The 22,693-nt window shown below is 38.3% G+C and overlaps 1 protein-coding gene across 4 annotated transcripts in view; it reads left to right on the top strand.

Moving 5' to 3' along the window:
* The first annotated feature begins 11,125 nt into the window (after positions 1–11,125).
* The window catches only part of HACE1 (HECT domain and ankyrin repeat containing E3 ubiquitin protein ligase 1), a 55,464-nt gene continuing 43,896 nt past the window's right edge, over positions 11,126–22,693 (top strand). For 2 of the 4 annotated variants that reach the window (XM_061366730.1, XM_061366728.1), the window contains exons 1-7: positions 11,126–11,315; positions 15,908–15,962; positions 17,185–17,274; positions 19,047–19,151; positions 20,631–20,706; positions 20,985–21,116; positions 22,295–22,377. In XM_061366730.1, coding sequence (XP_061222714.1) covers positions 11,240–11,315; positions 15,908–15,962; positions 17,185–17,274; positions 19,047–19,151; positions 20,631–20,706; positions 20,985–21,116; positions 22,295–22,377 — 617 coding nt within the window. In that variant the 5' untranslated portion in view covers positions 11,126–11,239. Of the gene's footprint in view, positions 11,316–15,907; positions 15,963–17,184; positions 17,343–19,046; positions 19,152–20,630; positions 20,707–20,984; positions 21,117–22,294; positions 22,378–22,693 lie in introns of those variants that run through there. The other 2 variants (XM_061366729.1, XM_061366731.1) reach the window with 2 other exon arrangements.

Genomic DNA, 22,693 nt, shown 5'->3' with positions numbered 1-22,693 from the left:
CAAAACGCTGCCTGGAAATTTCACTTGATGCTCCACAATCACTTGGTGTGCACCTTTTCTGTGCTATTCCTGACTTTACAGAGCTCTATTATACCTTTCTTCTCACCTCCAGCTGTATTTTTGAGTATTCAGAAACTTCTAAGATGGGAACAGCTTCGCTAACTTTGACCATCCCTGACATCCTTTTACATCCTTTCTGAGCAGGGTGAGGGGGCAGAACTGCTCACAGTATTCAGTGGTTCAATGGCATTTTCTCTTTGTTCTTTCTTCTGCATTGATTTACCCAGTATCATTCTCCCAAGCGAATACCACAGGGCATCGTTGCTGCCTGCCCTGGAAAAGATGGTGCCCGTATGGAGATTGTGCCTTGTGGGAGGCTTGGAATTCCTTCTACCAGACATAGTTCAGGACTTTTTTTAGGAGCTATCATCAGCTCTTCAAAGTTAAATGAACTCACATTTCATCCATAAAGGAATGGGCTCCTAGTCAAGTAATTAACAACCTAGTAGTTCTCTGGGGCTGATAAAACAGAGAGCATTGGCCCTTTTTTCTAAACGAGGACGGCCATATGCACACCCTGTAGGACATGGTTCCTGGTTTTGGCCAGTTCCTAAGCTATGACCGGGAATTGCCTGGGAGAAGTGTGAAACTCTTCCGAGGACTCTTTCAACAATTTAGCAATAGAGGCACTCCAGTTCCAGTGCTGGCAACAGTCCAGAATGTTCAGAAATTGGATGAGTCCAGCGGTGATCTTCTACAGTATATTCTAGGTATACCTACAATACCTAGGAGACATAATAGCATAAAAGAGCAACATTTAGGATTGAGAAAATGAAAGACAAGCCATATGTATGTAAAATAGAGATATATTTAAAGAGAGATGATTCATATTAATAAGCAATTAAGTATTTATAAGGTAGTTCAGGAACCAAGATCAGGTGATTCCAGAGGGGAGGACAGGATTTTCTCTGATTTAGGATTAGGAATAATAAGGATTAGATAGCGACAATAAACCTTGTGGAGCACACAAGTCCTGCAGAGTTAGCATATCCAGAAATCAGATTTTGCTTAATAAAGATTAAAGATTTTGTAACAAACCCTTAAAGATTTTGTAACATACACACCCACATACAACTCTGGCCTTGCATGGGGATAGATATCTTCCCAGTGCTTCATTTAAATTTACATAAGGGCATGATTTGTATGCAAATATATAAATATTAATTCCTTTATGGCTGGATTCTGATTCCCTTACTCACAAGGAAGACTATTCCAATCTTTATCCAATTCCCTTATTATAAATAGAAAACTGTCAAAAAATATCATTCAACCTCTGTTTCAGTTTTATTGAGGGGATTTTTTAAGAACAAAGACAAAAAATTAAATGTATTTCTCTTGTGGTATTTGTGGTATTTCTCTTAAGTTTAAATTTTAAATTTAAAGTATGGCTGCATGTACCTTTATAGATGAATATGGTTAGACTATAACTTTCGTTGCTTGATTAATTTTTTAGGTATGGTGTGAAAATCAAAATTTCAGGTTATGATAGCTACTGTCTGCTTCTACGAACAGTCAGGAACTAGGTCACTGCAAGAACTGAAAACATCTCAGTGGTCTGTCATAGGTCTGTCATATTCTATATTTTTATGCGTAGCTAATACAGTATATTGTTAATGCGAGATCTGGCATGGCTTATTCTAGCACAGCCTAATTGAAGTTGTATCATCTGTGAAATTTGCCAAGTGAAGTAGAAGGCAAGCACAGTCTGTGGGTGCTAGGCTGCCTTAGCAATTCTCATGTGACAGCTCAGAAGGGTCTTGACCTCATGCTCTAAACCTCCTTGCATATGCACATGAAAGTTTCAAAACTCAAGGTTTTTGCTGTGTTCCTCTGGGCGAGCTCCCCAAAGTGCAGACCTGATGCTCCATGTAGCCCTGCAATATAACTGGGATGTGTGGCCTGAGCATGGGGCTTGGCTGGAACTGTTTTGTTCATGGGAAACTCATTCCAGTCCCTGGAAGACAGCAGTAGGCAATAAATTAAACTCCTCTGTAGTGCTATCTCCCTGTAGCCTTCTGCTGCTGCTGCTGTTTCCTGTACACTCCCGTCTTCTTGTCCCACATGGCCATTGACATCATGGGCATACTGTGACATTGCTCTTCGCTGTCAGGAGCCCTCTCTATCATCCCATGCATGTTACAGGCAGCAGCTCACCAGACAGTGTCACTTTTCCTCGCTTCTGTAACTCCAGTTACAAATAACCAACATATGAGAAAACTTTGCCAAGTGATCTGTGGCTGTGTGCTGCTTTTTGGCTATAACTACATCTTCTAGCACTTTACCATAGCTCTTTTTATCACAGCTTCAGTTTTCATGAGTTAATCTTTTTATACATACATTGTCTTCAGAAAAGCTGAGCTATAAATAGAGGGTTTTTTTTTCCCCAAAGTGTACAAAGTAGACCATTCATCTCACTGATTTCTCTTAGGTGGCCCCAAAGAGCCCAGAGAGGGAAATGAGTAACTGCTGAAATAATAGCTTGGAGAGATGTAAAATATTCTGCTTCTTGTCCTGCACACCCTCTCCTCTCTTCCCAGGATCTGCACCCCTCCTTGTTCTGAGGAAGTTACTGATATGATGACGTAAGCAAGGGTGATAAGACTGGGTATTATATACAATTATTTTTCCCAACCACATATAAGTTTTAGATGATTAACTCTTAATTTACAAAGTTGCTTTCACTCATAAAATTGAATTCTTTGGCAACAGACACATCCCAATGACAAACCTCTCTGAATAATATAGGTACTATAAGAAAAAAAACCTATAATAAGAACAAATAATAATATTACCATTTATTATCATTATATTTCTATTCTAGTGCTTAGGGTTTGTCAGGTGTTTAGAGATTAACATAGAAGGAATGACCTTTCCTCTTAAATCTAGATAAGTCAAATTGTCCTTTAAAATTGATGCTCACTGAACCTCCCCCATGCCACATATACCCAAGACATGGTACCAAACAACTAGTTATCTCCAGGATGTATCCCTAAGCTAACATCTGTTTTCTGGCTCCAGAGTCCCATAGGCCAGGTGTGGCTCAAAGGCTCACTGCCAGCTGCATATGGCAAGATGGACATGGGAGGCCATTAGGCTGAAGAGAAACCAGTATGTTTCCAGCAGTATGTGCTGGAAAACAGACTCCCCAGCTACAGTTTTGCCCCTTGGCAGGTCCCTTGTTGCATGATCCAGTGCTTAAAGGAGGAAGTGAGCCACAGGAACCTTGTCATGTGTCCAAACTGAGGGAGAAAAAAGTGGGTGACAAAGATGTTGAGAGGTCTGAAAATTTCAAAATCCAAATATGGGTTTCATGCAGTATGGAAAACTACACAAAATAAACCTGGAAAACAACTTATTACGGTTTTGGGGTTTTTTTTTTTTTTGGAAGCTGAAACCAGGATAACACTAAGAGTCCTACCCTTCCATGGTCTCCCCATGAGCTGTCAAAAATAAACCTTATCTTAAGTGCGTAACATCCCATTTGGCTGGCTAGCTCTTCAGGAACACTACTAAGCCACATCCTGCCCTCTGGGAAACCTCTGGTGCAAAGAAGAAAATGAGACTGCAGCAGAAACTCGTAACTATGCATATCTCATTGGGTTTGGGTTGGTTTGTTTTCTGCCCATAACCATGTGTTCTGAAGGCCTGAGGTGATACTGAAAGCTGATGCAGAAGGGAAAGATGAGGGTGGTGGTTATGGGTGGGTAAGTTTTAAAAATCAAAATAAAAAGGCAGAATAAGAAGATGAGGAATGTGATGGGCAAGCTTAGGAATGCAGGGCAGGAAACAGATTGTGAATTAGCATCTTGCCATGGGGGTAAGGTGTACATTGTCTATCATCACCTGAGTGCTTAAAACACATGTTGAAAGAAACACCCATCTGTAACTTTGTCTTAAAATGTTAAAACTAGAAAATCACATACTGAGAATAGGTGAATGAGCGAATAACATTTAAGCAGCTGATTAACCATCAGGCAAGGAAAGAAAACTCTTTTAATGGATACAGTAACTCTATTAGCTGTCTTCAAGGAAATTTGAGCTCGGCTTCTGCTGACTAAAGTTACCCATGAAACCAAGCGCTCTAGAGCTGCTGGTGTAAGAGCTGAGGAACTACACTACATTCTGTGATACAAACAATCTCTTTAAATGGCAAATTCTAATAGACTCTGTTTAGAAATGTTGAAAAATGCAACTAACTGACTGGCCTGAAAATTTGACTTTTGTATATTGGAAGCATTAGACTTTCTGCAGAAAGTATTTGTGTCAGATACACTTTTAGATAAGTTCTGGTATTTCATTGTGTCATGGTATATTTCACTGTCTTACTGACATCTTACATTTCTCCAGTGGTACTCAATACAAAATAATTGATGAATACTAAATCAATGTACATTAAATCTTGAGTCTATGGTACTATATCCCGTGTGACTGCAGTAGTGGTCAATATGTCTAGTTGCTTTCCAGAGAAAAAAGTACAGGAAGGAACTCATTTTGTACCAAAATCCAAACAGATTCCAGACAAATTACAAGTTAGAAGTTGACAGAAACAAGAAACAACAGCTATTCATCCTTTAACCTTCTACCGTCAATATTTGTGAAGGATTACTGTAAGTAAAGGATACTGTTATAACAAGTGATGTATCAGGAAGAAACTTAACATCACAAAAAATTTCCCTCTTAAATTTTGAAACATCCATAACACATTCATTTTACAAAGCACACGACATCTTTCAGGAGAACATGAACCACCTTTCAACGAGGGACACAAACAACCTATGTTTGCAGACACACTTATCCAGATGGCAGGTGACTTTCAGCCCTGAGGTGCAGATTCAGATGTCTGGAGCTCCACGCCATTGCATCTCCCTTCTTGCCTTGTATGAGCACATTTTGGCTGTTTCTGCTTTGAGGGTACCTTTAGGCAGTTGCAGGGTGTTGTCTATGCTCTCTGTTAATTTCTTACCACTGGGAAACCTGAAGCTGAGGCCCATAGGACCTTTAATCTGTATATTAGGATGCTTGATCTCTTCAGAAACCAGAAACAAATGTCCCAAGGGAGACTGGAAACCATCAAAAAGGTGCATTATGAAAGCTGAGGACACAGCAGATAAATGAAATTTTAAGGCCAAAGTAACTTTTAAACTTTTATTTAATAGCTGAATTAAAAGAGTCAGTCAACTTCAGTAAGTTTGGAGGTGTGAGGTGCAGTGGAGGGCCTGTGTGAGAACCCTGCAAGATAGGAGCCTAGAGCCTGCCTGCTTGCAGCAGGCTGAGAACCATGGAAGGAACTACAGGGTTGTGGTGCCTCAGGGTAATTCAGCTGCAAGTTAATGTACAAGGGTTTTAATTGTGTTTAATTTAATTTTAATTCTGGCCAACCTATCTGTGACTGCTGAGGGAGCAAATGCTGGAACTTATCATTACATCTCACAATGATTAAACCAAAAGCAAATCCAGATCAAAGCATCTTTTGGTGCTCTGTTTGTGTTTTTCAGAGCATGAGTAAGATCCTGATGGGAAATTTGCCTGTTGTGGCAAGGGCTCTGTGCAGATCCTGGGTATCACTTCAACTTTCTAAGCACAACTGAAAGACTGTATGGACTGCAGAAAGAATGGGTTGAGCAGAGACAGAAGCAGTCAACAGTTTTATTGCAGAGCAGAACAGAGCAGAGCAGAGCAGCACAGCACGAGCAACCAGAAGAATCAACAACAGAGGTTTGTGACGCATCGCAGTAGGGCAGTAGCTAATGGTAAACCTGTCTGCTGTGAGCAAATGGTACTAAACACAAGAGCATTGCTAGTGTGAGAAGCTAGAGGCAAACAGAGCATCCCCCCCCCCCAAAAAAAAAAAAAGAAAAAAAAAGAAAAGGAAAAAGCTTTCAAATGGTGAACTATGGGGCAATAGATTGCAAAGTATTCCAGGAACAACAATCAATATCTGTCACTTGGATGTCTCCAAACCTGGACTGGAAATGGAAATTGGGCTTTCCTCTTATCTTACAAGCATTCAGAACCGTAGGATGAAAACATGGTCAAGAATATTAGGGAAATAAAAATAGCTTTACAGGAAAAAGCCTGAAGCCCATCTAGTCTGTACCCTAGCCCTGAGAGCAGACGCTGGGGAAAGAGTGTAAAAAAAACCAAAAACAAGAGCAAATGGGGAGTGACAAATCCCTGCTATGTGCTTCCTCTGAGTCTCAAGCAGGAGGGTTAAATCTTTAGCTGTAATTTTCTCCTAGTAGGAACAAACGTGAACAGAAGCTATATTTGGAGCTGATAATTCATTTTGTGAATATGTTTATGACTAGCAAAATTGTTCTTAGATTATTTTCTCCACAAAATTTTCAGCACGATAAATAGGTTTCCCCTGTCTAGTTACTGATCAGAAAGGAGCCAGCAAGAATAATCCACTCTAAGCCATTACGGCTGACATCTTGTGGTTGCTTTTTGTATGCCGCCTTCTGCTCGAGTTTCTGAGGAAAGACTGAATTTTCCCTTGTAAATAGCAATTGTGTATCATCTCTATGTCACTGATTGTGAATTATCTACAAGATTCTAAAAAACTATTCAGTTACCCCAAAAGGGAGCTGAGAAAAGAAGTAACTTCCTTCTTTTTCCAGAGCTTTATGGTTTTGAATTGCTAATGTACAAAAACATTCTTACTACTGCAATCACAGCCCTCTTTAACATGTCTCTGTTTACATGCTGATATTTATCAGCTTAAGTATTTTTAAAACTCTTAGTAAACCTACCCTGGATCACTAAGCAGACTTAAGGGCATTGGCTAGAGTAACAGGGGAGTATAGTTTGAAAACCTCTCTAATTATGTTCTGTCTTCTGTGAATTAATAGCCACCAGTGTCCAGGAGAACGGGTATAGTGAGGCCTGCCTCTTGCATATATTTAGTTGAGACAGTTTCTGGGAGCACCACCGTGCTCTCCAAGGTTTCATCATGCATTTTATTGTGGTGCAAGTGTAAAAGGCACACCTCCAGTGTCTGTGAAATAGGATCCATTTCAGAGCATGAAATGTTGCCAGTCCAAGGAGTACAGCAATTGCTACATTATTTTTTTAATCTCAAGATGATGTTATAATATGAGGCTACATCTTCATATTCTGCTGTATTTAAAGGTAGAAGTTTCTTTCTTATGCAGCAATTTGCAACTTGCCATGTATTGATACAAAGCTGGAAAGTAATTTGGACATTTAGCTGAAACTTTCTTCTATTGGTACTTTATTAGTTTGTCCACTGTTCACAGGAATCAACAACTTCTGTGGCAATACTTTGCAGGAGGTTTGGGATACTGAGGGGTGTCCACCTGTATAACATCAGCAGCAAACATCAGAGAAACAGCAGATCAATTATCTCCAGTTATTACTGTGTTAAGTAAGGTTAGATCAACCCAGTATTTTCTTATGTGTATATAAATAATTCATTTGTTTAGAAAAGAAATGAGATTTCCTTTCTTTGAACCTTTCTGAGTGGCAGAATGCTCCTTTGTGTCCCAACAGCATAGCTCAGTTTTAATACACTTCCAAGAAGGAAATTAGTTTATGAGGAACAAATGAATCGACTTTGCTTTGCTTGTCCTTCAAAACAGAATCAATTCTAGAATGACAGCTAAGAGTGTAAGCCTGAATGACATATTTGCAGAGTTAATGAGGACCTGAAACAGGGATCGATAACAAAAATCTCAGTATATCATAAACTGTACATTTGCAGCAAATACAACAAAATAATTAGTTCCATTGTTCCTGTAATATGTTTAGGTTGTTTAGAATGTAATACAGTATTTCAGCATTGTTCACCTTTCAGGTTTCCTTAGTGTGATCTCTAATTGAGTTCAGAGATAACGAATTACAGAACCTTAAGTCATGATTACTATTGCGGAACTATAAATATGCATGTTCTAGAAATATGAGAGAATGTAGAGAAATTGCTGTAGTTATCTGGAGGAAAAACCCCTCACATCTGTAGAGAGCTGCAGCTGCACAGAATAAAGTTGCAAACACAACTACCCAGAGAAAGGGGGCTGGGAAAACATGACAGCCAGCAAGAACATTACAAGAATAGCATCACCAAAGCTAGGCAGACAAGGACAGAATAATTGTTAAGTCCTTACTGCCCAAGCAGATATTTAAATAGGTGGCTTTTCACTGATTCTACCACTGATTCCAACGCCAAGTGGAGCATAATGATTAGCAGAACAAAGGCTTGTGTCTATGTCTCATTCATCTTCCGGTATTTTTGTCTCAAAAATGCTTTGTGCAGAAGATGGGTTTTATTAAAAGAAGACTGATGCTGTTTTTTAAATATGAGACATAGATGTAAGCTTTTCAAGCTTCAGTAAAGACATTGCAAAGTTAAGGGCTATGTCATTATGAAAACAGGTCAAAGTATCTTTACTCTAATCCTTGAGCATTGTGGATTTGTTTTGAGGCACAGTGAAACTTTTTGAGAAATTAATACAATAGAAATGTAGCAGAAATAGAGCAGAAATATAACAGAACTGAGTTCCTTCAGACAAGGGGCATGGATATATTAGATAAAAGAGTTAAAAAATACATCTTCGAGTGTGGATGCTTTATTGCTGAGAAATGTCAGCAACTCAGCTTCAAGTAAATGCAGGTGGGCGTCAAGTAGCACTAACTGCTCCACAAGGAATAGAAATGGATGCTACACATAAAAATAGACAATAACATTTTTAACCTTATGTTAGGTTCTAAGTAGAATTAAAACAAATTAAAACCTCTTTTGCAGGACTGTTATAAGTCTCAGAAAGAGAAACCAGAATTTATTATAGTTCATATAGTAAAGCAGGAAAGAAATGGAAGGAAAGAATTCAATAGTTGAACAATGCAGATAAAATATACCCAGTAAAATTAATGGGGAGTTTCTCTGATGTCCTGATTCACGACTACCTACCTGTCAGTTGTCAGAATCAAACCAACTGCACTTTGCCCACAGAATATTCAGTTTCAGAGCATTCTCTGAATTTCCCCCCTTGAGGAAATCTCTTAATAGAAAAATTAAAAGAAACCCTGTCAAAGTATACATAATTTTTACTTTCCTAGAACATGTTTTTCAGTATTATCTAGGCAACTGAGTTTGCCCATTAAAAGAAGATATTTAAATGGTTTTAAGAAATCCCATTAAGTGATTATAAAAACATCATCTTTTTACACAGGAGAATATTCCTCAAAAATTAGACAACACATAGAAATAACAGAACTTATTTTGTGAAAATAATAATAATAACAAGAATTATTATTATTACAGCATCTTTTAGTATAACTTTGCAGCTATAGCACAAATAAAGATGCTCAGAATTCAAATCTGAACACAGCCAATTTCACATTTCATTTGGCAGTAGAAATAAATGGGGACATAATCCTTATTAAGCACTATTAAATGCCTGAAAACAGTGAGGTTGCACTGATTGTTTTTAACATGTATATGCAAAAGAAACAATTGAAACAATCTCTGGTTTGGGTAACAGTTAACAGTGAAACAGCTTAATGCTACATTTTCTTGCCCTCAATACTATTGATACCAATGGTAAAGATAAATTTTGGAATCTGAAAAGCATCTGCAATAACAAGGATTCATGTATGTATGTATAAAGCCTATCTAATGGTACACAGCTAACACACCCTGAAAAGGTTACTGCGAATCTCAGTGCAGTGACATTTTACATGGTTGGATGTACTAAAATACAGTTGTATAAATTACTGTATAGGACAGGCATGCAGCTGCATTAGGAGTGGGAATCGTAGAGATATGTATAGATCCTTCAGCATTGTTTTCACTGGGATTATGCATGGGTCTCTATCTGAATTCCCTCAGTCCCTAAGAGGATATATTCAGCAGTAAGAGCAGTCCTCTCAAGAGCAGAGGGAACATAGCATGGACTTGTTCTTATGTTCTTTGATGGCAACACAGGAAGGAGGAAGGTAGCTGAGTAGTTCTCTGTGAATTAAGTCAATCTTTACTATAATTCTGCAAAGGTCCTCTGTTACATAGCCTCACTTTCCTGAATGGAAGACGAAGGTAGTTTCCAACCCCAGCCTACTGTGTCCAGAAGCCGGCTCAGCCCACAGGGAGCACATGGCTGTTGGGAAAAATGGCTCCAAGCCACGCTGAAGACGTGCTGACTCCTGACACTGCAATGCAGTGGAGAAGAAAATCTGTGCTGGCAGAGCAGCTCCCAGGAACTCAAATTGCAGTTGGGAGTTCACTGCTAGGGAGGGGAATCAAGGCAAAAAGAAACATGTCAGATTCCTGTCTATCTGCAGTACCCCACAAAAATATCATACACTCAGATTTTTAGTTCATTCCTTGGTGAAACATGAACTACCATGCTATCTTGGCTTGTAGCAGAAATAGTGTGGCCAGCAGGACTAGAAGAATAAGAAAACAATGTTTTGGACCAGTGGACTGTGACACAGGAGGGACTTCAAATTCATAACACGGTGATACCTCATTTATATACTATTGCTTTTTCCATTATCTGCTAGAAGAAACGTGATAAACTCAATCTGGGATAACTTTCTTGTTGAAAAAAAGAAAAGCCTGCTACTCCATTGAGTATTTGCAGGTGATTTGAGAGTACCTTAGTCTATTCTCAGAGTGTAACAATTTATCCTTGTATTCAAGTACTTTATGTGCCTTGTTGCAGTTTGGAGTGCCGACTGAAACACAAAAAAGACTTGACAAATAATTTATAAAGATTCGTTCTTTGCTTCTCATGTCTTACTCTATGATTGCTATTATTAAGTGCTGCTTACATTTCGATATTTTTGTTACAATTCCTATACCTTCCTTTTCCTGTGGTTACTTTGAAGGTGCTAGTAAAGTCATTCACATTTTTCATCCTTGCTACGAGCCTCCCCTTTTACTTTCAGTAACCCCTCAGGTTTAAAGCTCCCAGTTTAACTGATGAAAAGCCTTTCCCTCCTGTAACAAACAAACATCTGAGTACCCACATTCCACAAGTTTCGGGGCTTTTTGTCCCGTAGGAAATAGTTTCAAGCTCCCGCACCCGCGCATGCGCGCAGCATCTGAGCATGCGCAGACGGTCAGGGGGTTGGCGGTGGCTTGGGCGGCCTCTGTGCCGCCACAGCCACCACTGCGATGGGCTGAGGGAGAGGCAGCGGCTCCGGGCTGGGCGTTCCGAGGATGGAGAGAGCCATGGAGCAGTTAAACCGGCTGACGAGGTCCCTGCGCCGCGCCCGCACCGTGGAGCTGCCGGACGGTAGGAGAGGGGCTGCGGGCTGTCTGTCCTCGCTCTCTGTCCCGGCACCGTTGCGGCCTCTCCGCCCCGGTCTGGCCCGGCCCGGCCCGGCGGGGCGGGGGTGGCTGAGTCGGGGGCCGTTGCGTGTCCTCGTCCGGGAGGCGGCCTGGGAGGATGGAAACCGGCTCCCTCTTTCCTTTCGTCCCTCCCTCCCTCTGCCTCCGAGGGGCTTGCTTTAGTTTATAACGGTGATAACAACAACAGCAGCGATTTCCGCATCTTCTTTTTATCCCCCGGTGTCTCGCCGCCGAAGGACGGAGGTGCCCGGCACACAGGGCGCGGCGTGCCCGTGCCCGCGGCTGCTGCCCCAGGGCCCGGGTGAGAGGGTGGTCCGGGGTGCTGGACCCTCTTTTTGTCCGGCTTTGAGTTCTTCCTTAGGTGCTTCGTCTGTGTCATCGCTAGTGATGACAAATTCTTGGTTGTTGGTTTGTTTTTGTCAATAGCACTTAATTTTGTATGAAATAGTGTGGTTTTTTTTTTGCCTCTAAACTACTTCACATGGGTGCTAGCCATCCCGTATCAGGATAGATGTGAAAATACAGCTTCAGGCTTTTACAGCAAGTAGTTTAGTGTTCCAGCCAGGTCCAGTTTTTGGGATCACTACCTCCAAAAGCTTTTGGATATGCAAAAGTTTCTGTTCCTGTGAGTCATGTGCTGTCATTGTACTTTCTTCAGGGTTTATTTTTACAGACTAGTCTTTGGCTGTCTGTCTGCCAGCTTTCATCTCCGGTGGTGGAAAAAAGCAAGTCACATTCTGTTTTCTCTGTGTCTTCCCTCTTTAGACTGCCTGGTTGCTGCATATATTCTTCCACCTGCTCTGGGCTGCTACACCTTTTCCTTATTGTCACCCGCCAGCAGTTTCAGCATCTGCCAGTGCAGTTGCTTATAAATTTAACAAAATTGACAGACAAGCTTCAGATGGATTTTGCTGCTGCTTGCAAGCAAGCTTTGGAATGACAGCAGTGACAACTGACGTAATATTGTTAATGTGAGCTCAGGCTTGGAGAAATAACGTAGTAGCACCAGTTTAACTAAGTGATGATGATGGTATGAATAGTGCGTAGCACAACTTATGCCAGTTGGAGCTGCTTTAAATTTATGCCAGTACTAGAATAGGCAAATTCATTCCAAAATTGAGTTCAACTATTTTCTTCTTACTTCGGGCATCTTACATTTCAGAGGTAATCATATCAATGCTGGTGCAAGCCCCGTGACTTCTGAACAAGTACCTCTCTTGCCCTGTGGTGAGGAGGCATGCCAATCCTATGTATTCTCTAAGAATTACATGAAACAAGTCACAGCTGAACTGAAATAAGGAGATAAATGGACTTTCAGGCAATGAAGTCTCAAATTACGTTCCAAGAAAACCCATTCAATGGCCATCTAACTTTGGTTAGATGTATAATGGTCCATCATAGCTCATTACATGTCTTCTTTCTTGACCTTGGTGTTCTCCAGGTTTATTCAGGCCTGCCCAGAGTCTACTTAAGAAGCAGGTTTGATTGCAGTGGTTTGCTCCGAAGGTGTACTGACAGGATCAGCTTGGAAACTATCACCAGTAGTCTAGCATGGCGTGTGGTTTGGTGACTTCTTGTGTGCTGTGTCCGGCCTCTTGAAGTATGATTTTTACCCCCTTTCCCCTGGTACATAAATAGCTTTAATTTGAAAGATACATAGTTTACCTCTCCATCCTTAAACTGAGAGTCATAGTACTCTCTTAGGAAATGGGGATGTGTGTTTGAACTTTTTATGCTGAAGAAGGCACTAAATCCAGGTATTTAATTTCCTGTGCATGTGCTGTGGCCAGTAAGATACTGTATGGATGGTGCTGACACTTCTCTAACATTGTGACCTCTGCCAAATTCAAACCAAAATTTTTTAGGAAATAAAGTAAGTGTTTCTGGATTCTACTGTTAAGTGCCTGAAAAGATAGGTCTTGCACAGTAGTTTTTAGGCTGTTTGGTTCTGACTCGGCATTTTGCGTGTTTTGTTTTTTGTCTTTAGATATTCATAACTTGACATGCAAGCAAGTTAGATAATAAATATGTTCTATAAGTGCATGAGGCATATAATACCTTTGCTTTCACTGATGTCATGTACTTTAAATTAATAGGTGTTTATTTATCAATAGGGATAATAGTTACCAAAATAGGCACAAAAGCTCCTTAATTCCACTTCCTTTTATTTCTGTACAGAAAAATTCTGGGAAAATCAGCACATGCTCCACAGTGTAGATTCTGTTAATAGAACAGCAGAAAGCTTAGTTTTATAACTGTACCATAAACACCTTTAATGGCTCAGTTACACTTGTATTTTACTATTGTCTTTTTCTAAATTGCTGTACTTGCAATACAGTTAAATTTAATTGGGATTAGTATGAAGCATTTCAGTTAAGTGTGCTGGTGTATTTAAAGCTTTTCTTTTTTTTTTTTCTTTCTTTTTTTTTTCTTCTGCCTCTTTAATAGGGCATGATTGTGGAAATTCAAAGGATGTCTAAGATTTAGTTAGTGTTCTCAACTTCTGGTTTTTGTTTCAGTTGAGAGTTTTTTCTTCCTGTCAAGAGATCTGTGGAACTGAGCCCAAACGAGGTGTTTGTTTTTTTTTCCATTTAGGTACACTGGGAGCTAATCATGAATACATTTTAAAAAGTGATCCAGTCATTTTCACAGTAGATATCTTTAGCATCTATTTAATTTTATTTCCAGGACTCTCCCTCTTTGTGTGTGTATTCTCTCCCACCCTGCCTCCCCTCTTCTCAGACCCCAGCAAAAATTCTAGTGGTACATGCTAGGGCTGGAGTTATCTAATGCTCACAGAGCTCTGCCATGAGGAGCAACCTACGGACAGTTCAAACTCTTGAACTTGGGGTGGTTAGAATGACTTTCTACAGCTTGGAAATGTGATTTAGTGTTTTGAGAGATTTGTGTAACTTCCATCATGTGTTTACTGTAAGCAATAATAAAACTATTCAATTTTTTAATAAATAACATAATTATTATTTGATTTTGAATATGACATCTCTTTTCATTGTTCAAAGATAATTAATAGATTAAAATTGATTCTTTCTTTTGTAAGCTACCTATAGACTTGTTCACATAGTGGGTAGCAGCACTAATCTTGGCATACTGTTGAAGTACAGTAACAAATAGCTTAACTGCAGCATGAGAAGCTTTTCTCTGGTTTCAGTTGATAAGGCTGAAGAATTAATTTGTTAAACGTCAGTTTGCCTAGCTAGTGGAAGTACTAAATGTGTAGAAGCATGTACATAAAAGATATCAGAAGTTACACTTGTTTGGATCTGGTTTAATTCTTCCTGTTCTGATGGCTTTGTAACTTTTTGGATAATTTGGAACATTTTGATCAATTAAGATAATGAAAAAGAAGTTCAAAGTAAAAGTTTTATAAGAACAGTCCTGTATTTTCATATCCTGGAGCTATATACCTGGGTTCTCAGAAAGTATAGTCCCTCCTGTCATAAGCTGGCATCTACATGAAAAGTCTGTGGAGATTGTGCTCCCAACAATGGGTAGTTTGCTTCAAGCTGGAAATTATAATCATTATGCATCAATAATAATTAATGTACCTCAGTATTATTAATGATTATTCTACATTAAAGGCTTCAAAGTTTTGTTGAATTCATAGAATCCTAGAATGGTTTGCGTTGGAAGCGACCTTAAAGATCTAGTTCCAGCACCCTGCCACAGGCACAGACACCTTTCTACTAGACCAGGTTTCTCACAGCTCTGTCCAGCCTGGCCTTGAACACTTCTGGGGATGGGGCAGCCACAGCTTCTCTGGACAACCTGTGCTAGAGCCTCACCACCCTCACAGGGGAGAATTTTTTCATGAGATATGATCTAAATTTCTGCTCTAAATTTGTCCTTTAAAAATAATGTTTTACTCCAGAAAGTCTGTAAGTGGCATGTCATACCCATACAGCGTGCTGGTGTGTGCAGCAGAAGTCCTGGCATGGACTGTATAGCTGAATGTCATTCTGTTCCCACCATTGACTTGCATCTTTGTCTTCTGGCCTTTTTTGTATTGCCTTCAAATGTGGAAAATGAAACTGAGCAGAAATTAAATTGAAATTTATTGCATTCAAGTATTCATGCTTAGAGACAAGACCAAATGGTTATGGAACAACTTAGTTTAAAGAAATCATTTTTACAAACTTGGTTGTACCCAGGACTATGGAAGTCACCTTGGAAGTTTTCTTCTTAAAATAAGCTATTTACTTTTTTTTGTTAATGCACATTTCTTAAATGCGTTGACTTAACAGAATTGTCAGTTTAGAAAAATTGATGCTCCATTGAAAATTCTGTAATTATTACTTTGTAAAAGAAAAACCCACCACATGGAAACTTCATGTATTAGTCCTGTTAATTATGTCTTCTAAGTATGGTGGATTTTTCTCTATAATGAAGATTTAGTTATGTATAACCTGTGCAAAAATAATAATCTGTTGAACAGTGGACACTTTAAAAGGTAACTAAGTGCTGCTAGATTATTTCACATATATATATGTATAATGGAATAATTTAATTTCTTCACAGACAATGAAACTGCTGTTTATACATTAATGCCGATGGTTATGGCTGACCAGCATAGGTGAGAGCTTCCTTACATTTCTTTTTTCTTTTTCCTTTTTTTTTTTTTTTTTCCTTTTTAATGTCTGAAAAACCAGCATGTTTGCAAGAATTGTAGCTGCTGGAGTGCTCTCAGGAGTTCTGCTGCTGAACAATTCTTCTGAGATCTTCTGTAGCTGAAGTTAGGCACTGACTCTGTGCATTCCAGCATATTCTTACCTGAGAAACCTGTTTAGTTTTATGCCATAGACTTGTTCTGTTGATGCACATAGAGTTGTTTCTCCTAGGATAAGAACAAATACTTCTTTTTCTTTTTTTTTTTTGGTGGAACTGGGGTGTAGCTCTGAGTGTTCATTTACTGATGACTTAGAAATTTTTAGTCTCATTAGGGATCTTGGAAAGACATGGAATAATAGTTGTACAGTGAGATTGGTTCTTCTGAAATTCCTCAGATGATCAGCTGTTTTCCTTTACCCAGTAATCTTTAGAGTGATTGCAAACTGGCGGTTGTACAGTGCCAGCTAAGTGGTGCTACCTCCTGGTGAGTTTTGTAGGCAAGCAGGTCTTACTGAAACTGTTAAGTGTTTATCTGATCAGGATAAACATTTGTTCTGCTAAATAATATTTTGTTGAGATTGTGTGCAGGGGTTTTAAGTAATGTGATCATCTCGTTACTAGAGGTTGAAATCACCAGTTCACTTGCAGTTTTGCTTGTTTTGAAGTATTTTAGCTAATATTTTATCTTTATTAATTACTTAAGGCTTGAAGGGTCCTATTTAAATGTATTATCCTGTTGGCATATCATGTGTCCTTCTACTTCATTATGATGATTTCATGTACCAGTCTTCCCTCTGAACTCTGCCTATGTTTGGGAAAGCTGCTGAGTATCTGGTTGGGGTATATGGGCAGAGATTAAGGAGGAAAATGGGAACTTATATTTTTTTCAAAACAAAGCTATTAATATGCTTGTTCTCCATGCTTGTAATTAAGTGATTTGGCCATCTGGTCTAATTCTTACTAGTTCCAATGAGAGTTGCCCAGTGTTACAGTTCATGTTTTATGTACAAGTAAGAAGTGAAAGAGTAAAAGTACTGTTAATATGTAAACACTTGCAAGCTGTTGGATGTTGTTAGTTGGAGGGAAAAGAAATAGTGATCAAGAAAGAAATAGAGTACTTGTGTACAGTATATACTTTGCTTGGATAATGTGAGATACTTTATTTAAAATTATATTTTTGTTTAAAGGTCTGTCTCAGAGCTGCTGTCAAATTCAAAATTTGATGTGAATTATGCATTTGGACGTGTGAAGAGAAGTTTGCTTCATATTGCGGCAAAGTAAGACTTACTTGAGTCCAGTCCAGAAGTTAACAATTAAAGTAATATCACATATGTAAGGCACCAATGTAAGCTGGGAAACTCTGTAGTATCAGTTGACACTTTGTTTTTACAATTTTTTGTATTTAATTTGTTCTTTTAGCAATATGCCCGCCTCATTGAGGAGATAGTTTTTACACATAATAGCAAATGGCTTTCTAAATTCTAGTGAAGGAAGTCTAGGTAGATACTTTTTTCCTTTCTGTGAAATTTCAGTTTGTGAAAAAATGTAGCCGTTAACGTATATCCTGTGTAGCTGGATTACTCTTGATTTTGTAGATTTAGAGAAATGTTGTCTGCAGGTGATGCTTGTTTTTGAAGTATTCAAAACCACTGAGAAGTACTTGGATGTTTGCTGGGAAGCAGCTGTTACAAAGTACTTCCTATGACCATACCTGAAGGGAATATAACTCATTTCTAATAAATTTTTATATCCTGGGTGAAAGGTTTAAGTACAAATTTCAACTCCATGACCTAGATTATTTATTATTTATGTATCTGTTCAGTGAGGATAAATCCTTATTGCCAAGAAACAGCCAGATTAACATTACCTTAAGAGAAATGAACCATATAGTTTTTGAAATGGCCTTTCAAGAAACTAAACTTTAAACTAATGAGTGAATGTTCTATATATGTGTCCCATTTTGAATATCTTGAAAGCTCTTACACTTAAACTGAAAAATAGTAAAAATAAAAGAAATAGTAGTGGCATTGCATATAAATAGCAGGTACTTGGGCATAATGTAGGCAGGACTTCCAGCTTTCTAAGCAGACTGTTCTAGAAATATATTTCCCAGGTATTCCATCTCAGAATTGCATGCTGCTTATGTAAAATTTACTTGAGAAAGTACTCAAATAAAAAAAAAAAGCAAGCAGGTTTTTAGCATACATCTTAGAATTATCTTTGAAAAGCTGTTTTCATTGATCATAAACCCCAAGAAATTCTGGATTCTCTTTTATCTTGGCTAGTTGTTGGGTCACTAAGAGGTCACAGAAATGCTGTTTTTGCAACTTACTGTACAGCCAGTCTTTGATTTCTTTGGATTATTGGGTAGCAGTTTCGTCATTGGGGAGATTAGTAACAATGGATAAGATGGTCATGATAGATATGAAAACACTGTATATTTATGCTCTGATTCAGCTCTTCCTCTTGAAGAATTCAGGAGCAAGCTAAACATACAATGCAAAGTTTCGATGTTCTTGGTGATATTGATTATTCTATATTATGAAAAGAAAAATGGAGTTACAGATTCAAAACAAATAGCAAAGATATTTGTATGAGTTTGAGGGTTTCTGATTCTTAAGGTTTAAATATAACTTCTAGACAGTGAAGTGTAACATAAAGAATTATGCTGGAATTGTTATTAAATGGAAAATTCAGTCCTGTGAATAGATTAAAAATAGTGAGGTGAGAGGAAATAGTAACCAAAACATCTTGAACAGCTTATATTTTAAACAACTGGCAGTCTTAAAAGATTCGCTGTTGAGTTTTAGAGTCACTAAAATCACATAAAAGGCTAATATGTGTTCAGTAGTGCATGTTATGACCACTCAGTTCTCGCTTCATTTAAGTGTCTTTAGCTTTGTGTAACTTGAATGATGAGGGTGTAAAATGGTTTTGTGTAAAGATTTTTCTGTTGAATGTAATCTGTATATAGTATTGGTGTTGTCTTCAATATAGATTTGGTTTGTAAATGTCCTTGTTACAGTTTTTTTCCCTTCCTTATTCTTAGCTGTGGATCAGTCGAGTGCCTTGTTCTATTGTTAAAAAAAGGAGCAAATCCAAACTATCAAGACATTTCAGGATGCACACCTCTCCATTTAGCAGCAAGAAACGGGTAAGAAAGTTTTTAAAACTCTCAAAGGTTTTGTGCGTAGTGCACTTGAGCTGACATGTTCTGTAATATTTTTTGTGTAGTTGAAACAAAATACTTTGGTTTTCACCTTTGAAAAATCATAGAATAGTTAGGGTTGGAAAGGACCTTAAGATCATCTAGATCCAACCCCCTCCCATGGGCAGGGACACCTCACACTAAACCATGTCACCCAGGGCTCTGTCCAGCCTGGCCTTGAACACTGCCAGGGATGGAGCAATTAAAAAGCAAAAATAAAAAAATAGGATGGTGCACTTACAGGGTACATGGAAGTTACCTTGCATATTCAGAAAATATTTTTATTATGAATGGGAAGTTATGTCTGAAATGCCAATTTTAGTGCCAGTCGTTTAGTGTTTTCTGTTAAGTAGGAGCTTAGTGTTTATTACAACAGTGATTGAACAAGGGATGTATTCACCTTCCAGTTAGCTAAGTAAGAAAAGATTTCAAAGAGGACACTGGAGGATTTGGAAGATGCAAGGATTTCAGGTTTTTCTCAGGTAGTGTTTTCAAGGAAATTTTTACTACAGGCAAAAGAATACTATGCTTGCATGCACAGTATTAGGAGGGGGGGGGGGGAAACCTCACCCAGAAATGATGAGCAAGCACCTTTTTGAGATCTCTTAAGGCCTTACTTCTTGAATTGCAATATGTGGAAACACACACCTGATAATAGTAATTTTGTCTTTTTTTTTTTTTTTTTTAGAGCAGGTATGTGTTACAGTAACTGAATTGTATCATGACTGGTACTTCAAATGAGGAGGTAGTGTTCAGTGGCTTTTAGGTATGTGGGAGACAGGAGACAGAAGCAACCAAGTGATACACCATGAAATGCAGAAATACACACAGGAGACAGGTGGAAAGAAGGCATGAGAAAGTGTGAGAGGTACCAAATAAAAAGGAAAAGTAAGAATAAACTCCTAAGGGTAAAGGACTGGGAGCATTGGAGAGCACTAAAAGACCAAATTAAACATGAAGTAGGAAAAACACCCCTACTTTCATGAAGGCAGCTATCATTCTTGCCAAAGATTTATATAGGCTACAGTGAGTGTCTCATTATTTAATGATTTAGTGGTGTTCTGTAAATGTCTTCACTAAAGTGTACAGATGATGATGAACTTCATGTATTTCTATTAGCTGAGCTCTAGCTTCTTACCCTGAAAGTGTAGTTCATGCTGAGCTGGAGCTGTTAGAGTGGTGGTTAAGTACTTCTGTGCTTTCCACAAAAACATTCAGTTGTGTTTTTAACCCTGTGCTGTCATATACTACACTTGTACTGCATGAGTCTGTGGTGCTACTCATGATCACTTTTTCACATGCTCAGCACCATACTTATAAAGTAGAACTACCTGCTATAGAATTAGAGTGAGTGGAGCTCTAAGATGCTTGGTCTTTGTAATTGATTTTTCCTGCATGTGTTTTAATGTATTCTTTTGCTTTTAGCCAGAAGAAATGTATGAGCAAGCTGCTGGAATACAGTGCAGATGTCAACATTTGTAATAATGAAGGCTTGACTGCAGTAAGTGCTGCTCATTTTAATGGTGCTCTTAAAATGAAGAATTTGAAGATTCTAGTTCCTTAAGCTTCTGCCACCTTACATGTAAATATACAAAACTGCTGTGTGGCCAGTGCCCTTAAGAATCAAAAGCTGTGATCAGAGTACCTCAGCATATGATAGTACTGTTCAAAGCTTCTCTTTTAAAACATCAGCAGTAGCACAGTCAGGTTTGAAACAATATATATGAAATATTTCTATCATTGCTAAAGAAAACGTATGTGTAATCATTTTGTACTTAGATTCATTGGTTGGCTGTCAATGGACGAACAGAATTGCTTCATGATCTTGTTCAGCACGTCAGTAATGTAGATGTGGAAGATGCAATGGGACAGACAGCCCTTCATGTAGCTTGTCAAAATGGACACAAGACAGTAAGTTTTTCAATTTTATTAACACAATGTCTTTGTGAAGAATTGGGTAATGCTTCTATGTTGCTGTGTGTATTTTTTTTATAAACTTCAGGCTAGTCACGCACATTATAATGGTTGGAAGTGTGAAAAACTATTGTTTATCTTAGTATTGACTGCATACACTTGAATGGGAACAACTAATTTGTTCTTGTGGAGATGATTGATCTCAGTGTTCATGGGAGCTTAAGTGACTTACTGTGTACTGTTCAGCCATTCTGTAGTACTGTTACTGCTTTGTTGATAGCAGGTTTTGACATAGTGCTAAACATTAAAAAATGTTCTTCCTTACTTTTTAGAATGTATTTGATTTGTAATTATACCAGCAATCATGTGCTTTTGAAATCTGAAATGATCCTAATTTACTGTGAATAAAAACTGACTACAGAGTTAGGTCAGTTAAATATCTAATATTTGAAGTAAATAAGTTCACATGGACTCCTCTTTATTGATCTGCATGAATAATTTTTAGGCTTGGCCTTGCATTAGAGCTGACTACTCTCAGAGTACAAGTCTGGGTGCTTTACTTGGACTGCATTACAGCATGTAGAGTTACACAGATTGTCTCCAGGACTATTCACAATTCAAATAATAATTAAAAAAAGAAAATAAAAACTAAATCTTCCTACTCAGATCCCTGTTGTCATTATCAGAGCTCAACTTTGGAACACCAAATTCTGAGAAAGTGTTAACTACAGACTTTTCTACTTTGTGTGACTGCAATATAGCAAAATTTGTTTGAGAGTCTGCTCGATATTTTGGAATTTGCTTGCTTATTTCATCTGTTCTAGTGTGTGTTTAAATCTTCATCCTCTGATAAGGCTGTTTATAGCTGTCACTAACATGAACTTCACTAAAAAAGGTCAGTTTTCTTTTTTAAATAGCTTGTAGTTTCAAGGGTCTTTGGAATCAGTGAAAGATCGGTAAAAGGCATAGTGACAAAAAATGGGAAGTTCAAAAAAAGCTTTATGAGCTCTGACAGCCATGATTTTCCATATAGTATTTAGGAATTTTGGTTTTGAGATTCATTACGGAAAATGAAATCCTTCAGTGTAATTAGACGTACATGGCAAGAAACAGTTGCAAATCAATAGACTTTTCTGTTGCTTTTTTTCTAATACTGATATTTTTTTCTGTTCTAGACGGTGCAGTGTTTGCTAGACAGTGGTGCAGATATAAACAGGCCAAATGTGTCGGGGGCAACTCCACTCTATTTTGCTTGCAGGTTATATATTTACTTTTGAATGTTGTGCTAAAAGTGAAATGGATCCCTTTTCCCCCCCTTCCTTTCTGCAATAAGAATGATTAGAAAACATAACGTTTAGGAGACATAAAAGCTGACTAGTACTTAATCTTGCCTCATGTTTGAATGTAGTTTGGTATCTCATCTAAAATCTTAATACTGCAAACTTATATACCTTTTCCTAACAGACATGTTAAACACAGCTCTGTGTGTTCTAGCATGAGTCATAAATTAATAACTGCTAAACTTACTTTGGGAAAAAAAGAGATACACTAACTTAGATTTTACTGGGTACACT

This window comes from Neopsephotus bourkii, unplaced genomic scaffold (assembly GCF_033783945.1).
Source record: "Neopsephotus bourkii isolate Nb327-2 ecotype Australia unplaced genomic scaffold, CSIRO-AGI_Nbou_v1 NB_1358, whole genome shotgun sequence".
In the NCBI taxonomy this organism is placed as follows: Eukaryota; Metazoa; Chordata; class Aves; order Psittaciformes; family Psittacidae; genus Neopsephotus; species Neopsephotus bourkii.
Note: the sequence above shows the minus strand (reverse complement) of the source record. Positions and strands in the feature narration are given on the sequence as shown.